Below are 12,281 nucleotides of genomic sequence, written 5' to 3'. Positions count from 1 at the left end.
ATAACTGCATGTCTGGACTGTGAGCGGAAGCCAGAGTACCACACAAACATGCAAACCCCTGCACGGAAAGGCCAAAGCCAGGACCTTCTTGTTGTGCCACTGTGCTATCTATTTTATGGTCAGTTGATATAAAATTGTATTTATGTAAACTGCTTCAAGTTTTTGTCTATCGAGAAAAGAACACATCATAGACATCATTTTATTGTAGAAGTACTGTGTGGCTGAAACAATTGTTTTCATCGCCAAGTCTGACAGCTAGAAAAACAACCCATTTCCATTCTGCCGGCAACTGACCTGAGCAATGATACGACTTCCTTTAAAACCAAATTATCTCTATGAGCTTCAAAAGCTCATAAGATGGCTCATCCCTTCCAGAAGCGTTTTTTGCTCTAGGCAAAACCACCAACAAAGTCACCAAGCTCCTTACACATGCACATTTCACCCACAGATAACTGTTAACCCTCTGAGGTATAAATCATCATCACTGACTAACCCTGACCTAATTTTTTTTATATACTCATTGAATTGTTCTTACAAGTCTTTGCAAACAGATGACGAAAAAAAAAATAACTCTAGCAAATATCAAAGACTTCCTACCCAATAGGTAGAGCAGGTCATCTACTAACTGGAAGGCTGGTGGTTCAAACCCTGGCTGCTCCAGTCTGCATGCCAATGTATCCTTGGGGAAGATACTCAAACACAAGTTGCTCTTTGATGAATTGGAGAACATCTATCATTCCATGTTCAGAGATTTTTAAGTGCTTCTGTAAATGAGTGAATGAGGCAGGTTATATAAAGCGCTACATAAGAACGCTTACTGTTTACTGTTAGGATTAGGTTTAGACTGCAGACAGAGCAATGGCGTAAACATCCAGATCCAAAAACCCGAAGAGGAGAGTCCTGGCCCCTAGCCCTGCCAGCAGGGCCGGCCCATGGCATAGGCTGTATAGGCAAACGCTAAGGGCGCCGTCCATCAGGGGGCGCCACGCCAGTGCCACAAATGTTGAAAAAAAAAGAAAAGTTGGTACTATTATTTCTAAATACAAAAAATAATCCCACGTTAATTAAAATGCAAAGTAAAGCTTATTTAATAGAAATATTATTTGTTACAACATTATGCCCCCCCTCCCCGCACGGTGCGCCCCCTCCCTTCCCGTATCATGGTTCCTTTTGGACACAAGATGTCAAAACGGTCAAAACTGTCAGGTGCCCAGGGAAGAAAAAAGAGAGAAGAAGAGGAGGAGAAACGAGAAAAAGACAGAGGTAGGTAACGTTAGCCTACATGGAATTATTTGAATGTGATAGTAACCTAAATTTTTAGCATTAAGCTAATGTTACATGATTCGCTAATTGCTAATCAATAAATAGCTAGTTAACTGTTTTAACGTCAGTTAATATTGTGGAGGGGGCTAAATTGTTATGGAAAATAATAATGTAACGTTAGGTAATTACAGTATTCCCACCATTCCTCATTTGTATTCATCTTTTAAGCAGGTGTTTTTTGTTTACATTGTTATTGCCTTCTGGTTAGCTAACGTTTACCCTGCAGGTAATAGTCACTTTTCCACCCCTGTATATATTATAGTTGTAAGCCTAGTTGTTAAAGCGCACATCATTAATGTTAATTAAGCAATATCACATGAGAGGGAATGCTGTTTTTTAATATGAGCACTGCTGTGATTCGGTCAAAGATAATCATAACATAACATTCTCATATGATATTATACTGTTACTTTGCATTCTGCTATTCAGCATTTCACTGTAATGATGACAATAAATTGAATCTAATCTAATCTGCATATCAGTTAACATCATACATATATCTCTTTGGTTTTTCATTTATATTATATCATTTCATTTTATTCCTGGAATCATATGTTTTTATTATTAGACTTTAATACTCAGTGGTGTCACATACTCCTCTCTTCAGATGCACTGTTGAAGTTTCTAAATCCCACCCCTGGGCCATCTACCACATCTACCGCTGCTGCCTCCACTTCAGCAGCACAACCCACCAGTTTTGCAGCAGCATCAAGCGGTGTTCCTGTTGCCTTATTTATATTGTATTTTTAATTTCTTTTATCCAACTTGTTGACACGTTTTATTGTGTTTATGTATGTAAAATTTATTGTATTTCATATATTCATTTTTTATTTTTTGTATTCATTTATTTATTCATATATTTTTTTTATCTTGTTAATTATTCTGATTGTGAATTTGCTTTCTTTAAGTAAAAAAAAAAAAAGGTCAAAGACAAAGCTATTCGGTTTCTTATGAGTACATACACTACACTGCCGATGTAGGGGGGCGCCACCTAAAATCTTGCCTAGGGCGCCAGATTGGTTAGGGCCGGGCCTGCCTGCCAGTGTAGCAGAAATGATGAGGATGATGATGCAGCAGCAGCCGTTCTTCTCTGCGTGAGTAGCTTAATGTTGTTCGTGTGTAATTTACGTTGAGTACACTAACCACGTTATTACATTAATGCATGTAAGGTGAACTAGCAAACATCATCATAGCTACATGCGGCTGTCTTCTTGTTTGATGGCAGATGCTCCCTTCACCCTGGCCAAAAAGGCTAAAATGACCAAAGAAGAAGTGGAAAACAGTTAAACATGAGAGGTTTTTGGACAAAGTTTGTGTTTTTTCCATTGTTTAAGCACTGCTTCCAGCCAAGAGTGATACCATATATGCTCCATAGCTGCAGAAAAGGCTAACATTGTTATCTTTTTACAAAAAAACAGCTGAACATGAGAGGTTTTTGGACAAAGTTTGTGTTCTCCATTCTTTAAGGACCGGTTCGAGCACCGTTTAAGCACCGGCACAGTTTCAAAAGTACCGGTTTCGGATAAAACCTAAACGATACCCATCTCTAGTCTTGCCCAAGGACACAACGACCGAGACTGTGCGAGCCGGGGCTCGAACCGGCAACCTTCCGGTTACAAGACGAACTGCCAACTCTTTGATTATTTGGGATCACTTGGATTATCAACAAAATGTCCATCCATCTATCCGCTTATCCTTTTCAGGGTCGCGGGGGTGCTGGAGCCTATCCCAGCTGTCATAGGGCGAGAGGTGGGGTACACCAGTCTGTCGCAGGGCCAACACACAGGGACAGACAACCATCCACACTCACATCCACACCTATGGGCAATTTAGATTTTTCAATTAACCTATCCCCACAAACAAAATCAACAAAATGTGAAAAATGTTATAATTGCTCATGAATTAATTATGCTTCTTGAGAAAACCTTGTTGTATGAGATGACAGTGATATTTTCCATGAGAATATTTGTGCCAAGTTTGAAAACATCACCTTATGACCATTGTGATACATTGTGTTCATGAGTCTTCGTGTTTTATGGCCTCCACCTTTAAGTACAAATTAAAAACTGCTCCAAATAAGGACAGTGATTTGTACATAGTTATGAGACAGAAGTAAATGCTTAGACAACATCTTTGAGTAAAATACATGAATGTATTGTCCTGTTAGGGACCAAGCTGAGCTAACAATCCAAGAGGTTTTTTTAAAACTCAGAAAGTTATTTCTTTTAGAGCTTTAAATTTCCACTTCAGAACTATAAACAGTCACGAGAAAAATAAAGTTTGTCACAAACGAAGAACAACCGTTCTGTATCTGTAACAATCAAGAGAATGAACCTGGTTAACTGATAATCAGCGACTGTGAGCGCACCTATAAAAGCAGAACGTTTGGCAGTTTGCTGGTTTGAAACATTCAGGTATTAACACAATGCCACAATCGTCCCAGGTGTGGACATCTCATCAAATTCACCCCAAGCTCAGACAAACTCCAAAACACCCAGGAGATACATCGCCAGAATCAGACAAGTTCTGTCAAGCGACACTGCAGAGGTTCTTGTCCATGCATTTGTGTCTTCCTGCATTGATTATTGGCCTACCAAAGAAAAGTTTTAGAGGTCTACAGATGGTGCAAAATGCAGCTGCTCGCATTTTAACAAGAACTGGGAAATTTGAGCACATTACCCCTGTGCTGAGATCTCTGCATTGGCTACCTTGTCAGGTTCTCGTGCTCTCCGATCTCAGGACTCTGGCCTTCTAAAAGTTCATAGAGCCTGAACAAAGACAGTTGGAGAGCTTTTTCTTTTCGTGCCTGTTTCTGTGGAACAACCTCCCTCAAGATATTCAGCAGGCTGCTCTGTGGAGGTTTTTACAGCTAAGTTGAAGACACATTTGTTCATCCTACATGTCTTAATTCTGTGGCTTTTAGTTTTTACATTTTTATTGTTTTTAACTTGTCTTGTGTCTCTTACCTGTGTTGCTATGTATCACTTTTATTTTATTTATCCCTTTAGTTGTACAGCACTTTGTTTGAAAGCACTTTATAAATAAAGTTATTATTATTATTATTATTATCTCACAGGCCTCGATTAACGTGCTGAATGCGAATATTCATGACAGCACAATTAGAAAAAGAACACGAACTTCTCATAATGGACGAGTTGTACGAGAAAGCCTCTTCTGACTGAAACGGCCATCAGAGAAAAGGTTTACAAAGATACATCTGAACAAGAACAAGGTGTCCTGAAACAAGTTTGATTTCATTACGACATGAAACAGCCGGTGGCATCTTAGGAAACATCAGGTGGCGTAGTGTAAAAGAGGTATGTGGTGCGCAGGGTGCTGTACACAGTAAGACATGAGAGAGAGAGGTATAAGAAAGAGAGAGAGAGAGAGATGGTAGGTGTGTAAGTCACGGCCAAGGCAGACGTGTGTGCGCAGCAGCGATACATGACACGCCGAGGCTCAGTCAGTGAGTATTTTAGGTTATAACTGTGTTTTTGCATGTGGCTAATTTTTCAATCTGAAAATGCTAATACAAAAAATATGTATGTTTTTGTTGTTGTTGTTTTCATTGATATTATTTGTTCCACATGGTAACAAAAGTATTGCTTGGAGAAACGGACCATTACAGTCAGTGTTGAATATGCATGTCCCCATATTTGTATACTGGTTTTCTTGATGTTATAAAGTTGTGACTTTGGAGCTAGGGCCGATGTAAACACTGGTGTGTACTCTATAATGTTGTTGTTAACCTTTAATTTAACTGTACTCACTTACATCGCCAACACTTTGTCTTGTAAACCCGTCTAAATGTGTTTTTTCTTCGTTCCAACTGGACTGTTTCTCTCCCCTGAACATCGCTGTCAGCGTCGGCCGCTATCGAGCGCCATAGGAAATCCATCAGCGTGCGTCACCTCTGCACCCTGTAACCCGGGGGACATACTCCGCTGCTTTTCCTGCTGTCACTTTTCTTGTCGATGCCCACCCTTTCCCCCCTCGCACCCCACCCATCATGGATTTGATGGATGTAGACGGGGGCCGTGGCTGTGGAGAAAAAAACTGCGGCCTTACGTCCGGCTTCCCAGAGGACTGCTCCAACCAAGAGTGCCACTGGGAGGAACCTATGTTTGGACTGATTGAATTAGGTGGGTAAACACAGTTGTAAAAGTAGTCTTAGAAATAAAATAATAAAAATAAAAACCTGCAGCTACAGCGCATCTTTCTCTTTAGAAAGAAAAAGAACAAATTGTTGATTGAAGGAAATTGTGGTATCTGAATATTTCAAAGTCATATTTTCTCTTACGTTCCATTGGTGTTAAAGTAGTTTGGGTGTATAATGCTGTTTTCTGGGTGATGCTGAGTACTGCTTGATTCACTCCAGGAACCTGATTTGCTCTGTACATGTGGTTTTAGGCTAAATAAAAGGATTGGTTTCATGGGTTGTGCAACTCACATCTAAGCAACTCATCAGCAGTGGATTGTGTTGTGAGATGTTCGTGCAAGCTTGCATGGTTACATGTCCCTGTTAGTTAAATTTGTCAATATCAGTAGTAAACTTTATCTGATGTAAACATGGCACAAGGCACTGAAATCTAATGCCAGAGGCTCGTTTGCTTATCTTAACATATAGCAGGGGTGTCAAACTCAAATACACAGTGGGCCAAAGGTCAAAACTGGAACAAAGTCGCGGGCTAACGTTAATATTTATTGAAATATATTTATTCCTCCAGATTTAAGAATGAATCTTTTCTTATGGACTCAAACACGTTTTGCTGAAAAACTGAATATGCAACAAGCAAAGCTTAATACTAAACAATATATATATTAGCTGTATAATACCAGTAGGCCAGCTCTAATAGTAATTTGGTATGGCTTCATGGGCCAAATGTAATTAGGCTGCAGGCCAAATTTGGCCCGCGGGCCAGAGTTTGACACCTATGACATATAGGGTTTCCTTTTCTTTTCTTCTTTTTTTGTTTATTAGCTAGCACTCTCCATTTCCACTTTTTGTGTCCAGAGCGTATATAAAAGTGTATATAACAAGAAACACCACACATGGTTATTGAAGTTGTGTTTTGAAAGCTCAAGCTGATGTTTTAAATCCAGACTTTACAAGCAGGGGGCCTGACCTGAATGTCAGTCTGAGGGACACTGCAACCTTAGCCAGTGTTGCCAACTCCTCATTAAGGAAAATCGCTATTGGCTTAAAGCTAAACGATGTCATCGCCTAATTTGCACAATTGGTCATGCTAACGTCATTGTAACCTATGTTGTAGGAGAGAAAAATAACATCGTGGAAGAGACAAAGTGAGTAAAAAATGCAGTTAGAGTTTATTTAGAACTACAAATTAAATTTCTTTTAGCAATTATTGTTTTTTAATGTCACAATTCCAACCCTGCTCCTTTACCCGGGCTTGGACCGGCTGTGATCCGAAATAGGCGCTCTGGTGGAGGTACTCTGTGTGTGTTTGTGTGTTTATTAGTAGTTTTAAACCTTGTGATCCACAAAACAGCATAAGAGTAAAAGAAGAACTGACTGCGTTACAGTCAGTGCAGGAGCAGCGGCTTCGCTCATGTGCGATTCATTTGCAGTTTGGACGCATAGGGGTGAAAATCACCTGCTGGGGGAGGACTATCCTCCGCCCGTGAGCACTTTGGCACGGGCGAGGTGCCCACGGCAGCACCGCTGCTTGTTGTGAAAAGTCGCTAAGTTGGCAACACTGGCCTTATCATTGACTGGTTTTATTTTCTCCTTGTATGCAGTCAGTGATAAGGAAAGGGGGGCAACTCTTCTAAGAAATAAAAGGTCTGACTCTAATGACGTCCTTATTAGAGTCAGAAGCCTTTCCAGGTATTTCACATGTTGCTAGCCTGTGAAGCCTGTGTTTCCAGGCAGATCCACCCTGCATTCTCCTTGTCGTTTTCTCATTATATCAAGCAGGCAGCGGTGGTAATATGAGGACATGATTCTAGCTACACTCTTTGTCTAGTATCTGGAAATGTTGATCCTTTTTATTATCTGTGCTGAAAAGGCATGTCCACCTTTATGTACAGTCTATGGTTGGTGCTAAGCTAAGCTAACCAGCTGCTGGCTATAGTTTCATTGAATTATTTGTAAAGAAATCTATACAATATGTAAAAAAAATACACACACACACACACACACACACACGCATATATATACATATATACAGGGCTGCACATAAGTGGTCCGCAGGTGCGCATGCGCTGTCAAAATAAAAGACGCGCACCACATAAGAAATTGCGACGCGCGTTTGCGTACATAAGATTTTCTGGAGGAGGACAGAGTTTGTTTAGAACTCTTAAAGATGTCGAAGAAGCTCCTTTAAGCAATTACTTTGGTTTTCCTCCACCTCCAAACAAATGTCAGGAGTCCGAACCACAAAAGAAGCGCGTATTCTCGGAAAAGTGGTTGCAGGAGGTGAGCTGGCTTCAAACAAATGATGAACGCACAGAGAGGTGGTGCCATGAAAATCCCACTCTAGCGGACAACTTCTTATCTGGTGCACGTTTTTTATTTTGACAGCGCATGCACACCTGCGGACCACGTATGTGCAGCCCTGTATATATGTACATATATGTGTGTGTGTGTGTGTTATGTATATGAGGAAGATAGATGGAAACAGATCAAATTGAGATCTGATAAAAACAGATAATTATTTCTTCTTGCAGTGTGCGTGACTGTGATTTACATCCCCCTGATGTTATTTGGCCTCCTGGGAAATATACTAACAATTCTGGTGGTTTGGCTGCGTCCACACATGAGAACCTCCACCTACCTCTACCTGAGCAGCATGGCTGTTAGTGATCTGCTGATACTCCTGCTGCTGCCTCTGGATTTATATAAGGTATCTACTGACACAGTGCATATTTTGTAATGCATGCTTGCTTTACTTTGGCCTGAACACCAGACCTACAGCCACGTTGTGGCACTAAGCAATCAGATCATGATGTTAGTTAGGTTTAGTCGAGTCACAGAAAATCACTCCATTGGGTGAACAAAGCAGGCACAATAGATTCGCTTCCTGTTTGTGTTTTCTAGTAATTGTTTAAAGATGTTATTGTTGCCTTCCCCTCAGGGGGACCCCTGCCTCTAAATTAAATCTTGTTACATTGAAAGCTTGTGTCACACTTAGAGAAATCTTAAATCACTCTTCTATCGCAGGCTTGGCACAATCACTTTAAGTATGTGGATAAATAACAAGTCATATTTTTGTTAGTTGCATGGGTTTTTATCATATTCCTTGTGCAGCGTAACTTAATTAACACAAGCAAAGACAGATCTGGCCTTTGATTCTGTAAGACGCCAAGAGCTTGAAGAACAAACGTTACAACTAACCCATATGTTGCCACAATAATAAAGAGCCCTAATAAGTTTTTAATTTTTCTTTCATATATATTGTCAGAATGGCAGACGCTCAGTAAAACATGGTTTACATAACGAGGTCTGTGTACGTACAAACTCAAAGACAGGCTTCAGACTGAGCTGAGCACTGAATTTCCAACAGTTTCTTTGTACTTATATAGCCCCAAATCACAGCAACAGGTGCCTCAAGGTGCTTTATATTGTAATGTAAAGATCCTACAGTGGAGAAAATGGAGACAACCCTAAAAATCAGACAACCCTCTATGAGCACACAATTTTGGTGCTAGTAGGAAGGAAAAACTCCCTTATAACAGGAAAGAAACCTTCTGCAGGAGCTGGCTCAGGGAGGAGAGGCCATCTACTGTGACTGGTTGGGGTGAGGGGAGGAAGGCAGCACTCTGTATAATTTCATAAAGAGAAGACATCTTTAAAATAGTCATCTGAAGCATACAGTCAATCAACAGATGGGCCGACAGGATGTGGCATTAAAGGAGCTAAAAGCTCAGTTCAGTGAGGATGATCTGGTCACAGTGGGGCAGTTGTGTGTGGAGTTTGCATGCTCTCGTGTGCCTGTGGGGGTTCGCTCTGGTTAGGTGGGCACTGACTAAAAAACGATACCTTTTGTCTTGATAAGTAGAAAATTATGATTTTCTTATAATAAAGTAGTTTTCAGAATGTTCATTTAAACTAAGCAGCTGAGTTAATATTAAATACTTGTTCTTATCTGAGTCTGTTGACATGCTATGCACTGCTCACATATTCTTTACAGGTTAAAAAAGGTATAAAATGCAATCAGAGGAAAATAATTGTTCTGTCTCTCCAAGCTCTGGAGGCCCCGGCCCTGGCCCCTGGGAGACCTTGCCTGTAAGCTGACTATGTTCCTCTCAGAGTGCTGCACCTTCTGCACCATCCTCCACATCACCTTCCTCTCCCTGGAGAGATACCTGGCAGTCTGCTGGCCGATCACAGCCAAGACAGTAGTGACACGGCGCAGAACCCGGGCCATCATAGGCTGCCTCTGGCTGAGTGCGGCTGTGAGTGCCGCACCAGTGCTGGTCATGGTTGGAGTGGAGGACGTTGGACGAGAAGACCTCGGGCTCATCCAATGGAAAGAAGACGGGGGGTGGACAGGCAGGGAAGGAGATCAGGGAGGGTTTATGATGGGTGGAGGAGAAAAAGAAAGCAGACACATGGATGGAGGCCCAGAGGGAATAAAGTGGGGTGAAAAAGAGACAAAGAGTTGGGAGGAACGAGCTGGTGAACTGAAATGGATCGGAGAAAAAGTGGAGACAGAAACAGCAGAAGTAGATAACAGGCCACCGGAAGACAAAGGTGAAATGAAACTTGAAAAACATACAGTTGAACATGGAAGGGAGGGAGACGGAAAGATGGGATTAGAGGGAGAGCAGCAAAACAAAAAGGAAGACGAGGGAGGAGGACTGGACGGAAGCTCCAATGAAGGCCGTGGGGGAGAGACTGACAAGAGAGAGTGCCGCTGTACACATTTTGCCATCTCCTCTGGCCTGTTGTCAGCCATGATGATTCTCTCCAATTTGTATTTCTTGGTACCTCTCTGCATTCTGGGAGTGGTATATAGTCTGATTGGGCGCACACTGTGGCTCCGCCCAAAAAGCAGCCGTAGAGACCAGAGTCACAGGAACACTGTCAAAATGCTGGGTGAGGAAGCACACACACACACTATGCCTAAACCTAACCATAACCTAATAGTAACCCTGACACTAAAACCATATTTTGAGCCTCAAAAATACCTTCAAACTTGTGGGGACGTGGATTTTATCCCCATAAAGGCTGTTGGTTCCCACAAGCATAGTAAACTTCCAATTTTTGGTCCCCACAAAGATATGTAAGCACACACACACACACACAATTTCAAATTCTTTTAAATTCTCACCAGTATGGCGGCCAGGTGAAAGACATGTTTTTTGTTTTGGGGGGGATATTCAAGCAGTTTTGTTTTTTGTTTTATTTACGTTGGTAGAGTTGTTGATGGGTTAGTTCGTTCTTGGAAGCCTGTCCGTCATGGAGCCGTATAGAAACAGCTTGATACAGAATGGAACCAAAGGGTCACAAACATCCAAAGATGAGCTTTCAAAAAGCCTGGAGAACTACTCCTGAAGACTGCTTCAAGAAATTAGACGAAAGCTGCCTGAGAGAGTTCATAAAGGCAGTCATACCTAATACTGACTCAGACGCTCATTCGACCTGTATTTCCATGTATGTTTGTACATGGTTACATTAATGGCTGTGCCTATTTTCCATTTTTTAAAACAACATATAAAAAAACTGAGGGGTGGGCAAAGACGTTTGCATACTGTAGTCCATGTAGTACGTGCCGTGATTGGTCAGGACTCGATCTGGAACGTTGGCGGTTCTGACTTAATGTTCTCATCTTTTTTTCTTCAGGAGTGATCGTCTTGGCGTTCGTCTTGTGTTGGCTGCCGTTCCATGTTGGTCGAACCATATTTTCTCTTTCTCTGGGCACTGGGACTGAGAGACAGGAAACTTACCTGGACACTAACTCCCAGTCAGACACTATCACGCATGTCAGCATGGACAGAAAAGATGTCACCATACCCACTGTTACTAACCCACCTAGCCACTTAGACCTGGACATAAACACTGAAACACTGTCCTTGCACTCTCATATCATGTCACACACAAAAGGGCGACATGAAAAGACCGACATACATAATGGACACACTCAAAATAAAAATGTTTCGGCTCATGTTATTAATACACAACCAGACAACAGAAACACACATAACCAACTGCAAAGAAGCACAAACACAATCACACACAGCCTGCAAAGTAAGCTATCAATTACCGTAAAGTCCCAACATGACAAACCTGAAACAGCGCCTCCCATCCCCACAACTGCCTATTCTGCAGCATCTACAGAGCTGCACTATGACCACACCTACAATGACACAGTCTTCAGCGACACATACGCACCCCCTGATACACACTTGTACTTTTTATATTATCTGTCTCAGTATTTTAATCTTGTGTCCTCCGTGCTCTTCTACCTCAGTGCCGCCGTCAATCCTTTATTGTACAACCTGATGTCTGCCAGATACAGACACGCTGTACGCAGCCTCATACGCACACAGTCTCACGCACAAGCTCGTCGCATGCACACGCTCACCGTGCACCACTCCACAACCACTTTGTGATGGCAAAAAACAAATGGATGCACCCACTGCAAGCAAAAAAGAGGAAACAATCAAACAAACCTCAATTTCTTTTCATTACAATGTGGTACTGTACCACAAATTGAGAATGTTGACATTTATTAATAAAAAATATTTTAGGCATAAATTAAAAAAGGCATATTAATGCTTATGCTTAGACCAATTCTAGCACAAGTAGTTTTAATTCTTTATGTAATTTATGTATAAGAAAACCTCCACATGAACTTCATATACTGGGCAAAAATATTGTGAATGGCATTTCATCAGTACATGGAATAGTTCATGCAATAATGCACAGGCTAAAACACATAGTCCAGTTTTAGCCTGTGCATTATTACATAGCCGGTTTGTTTCACCCAAAA

At 41.4% G+C, this 12,281-nt stretch overlaps 1 protein-coding gene across 1 annotated transcript; it reads left to right on the top strand.

Annotated features, from left to right (window-relative positions):
• The first annotated feature begins 5,332 nt into the window (after positions 1-5,332).
• Positions 5,333-11,901, top strand: LOC146710581 (growth hormone secretagogue receptor type 1-like). Its single transcript, XM_085455361.1, has 5 exons — positions 5,333-5,465; positions 8,014-8,189; positions 9,532-10,384; positions 11,132-11,298; positions 11,485-11,901. Exons 1-5 carry the CDS (start codon positions 5,333-5,335, stop codon positions 11,899-11,901), a joined length of 1,746 nt encoding a protein of 581 aa, XP_085311487.1.
• Positions 11,902-12,281: the final 380 nt, after the last annotated feature.

Source organism: Copadichromis virginalis, linkage group LG4 (genome assembly GCF_057382275.1).
Source record: "Copadichromis virginalis isolate Kocher_CV1m ecotype Utaka linkage group LG4, C_Virginalis_male_GT1.1, whole genome shotgun sequence".
Taxonomy (NCBI): domain Eukaryota; kingdom Metazoa; phylum Chordata; class Actinopteri; order Cichliformes; family Cichlidae; genus Copadichromis; species Copadichromis virginalis.
Note: the sequence above shows the minus strand (reverse complement) of the source record. Positions and strands in the feature narration are given on the sequence as shown.

Coding starts and splice junctions, on each gene's coding strand:
- LOC146710581 (XM_085455361.1), top strand. CDS start 5,333: ATGGATTTGATGGATGTAGACGGGGGCCGTGGCTGTGGAGAAAAAAAC. Junction 10,385..11,131: donor GAACACTGTCAAAATGCTGG/GTGAGGAAGCAC, acceptor TTTTTTCTTCAG/GAGTGATCGTCTTGGCGTTC. Junction 11,299..11,484: donor TGGACAGAAAAGATGTCACC/ATACCCACTGTT, acceptor GACAACAGAAAC/ACACATAACCAACTGCAAAG.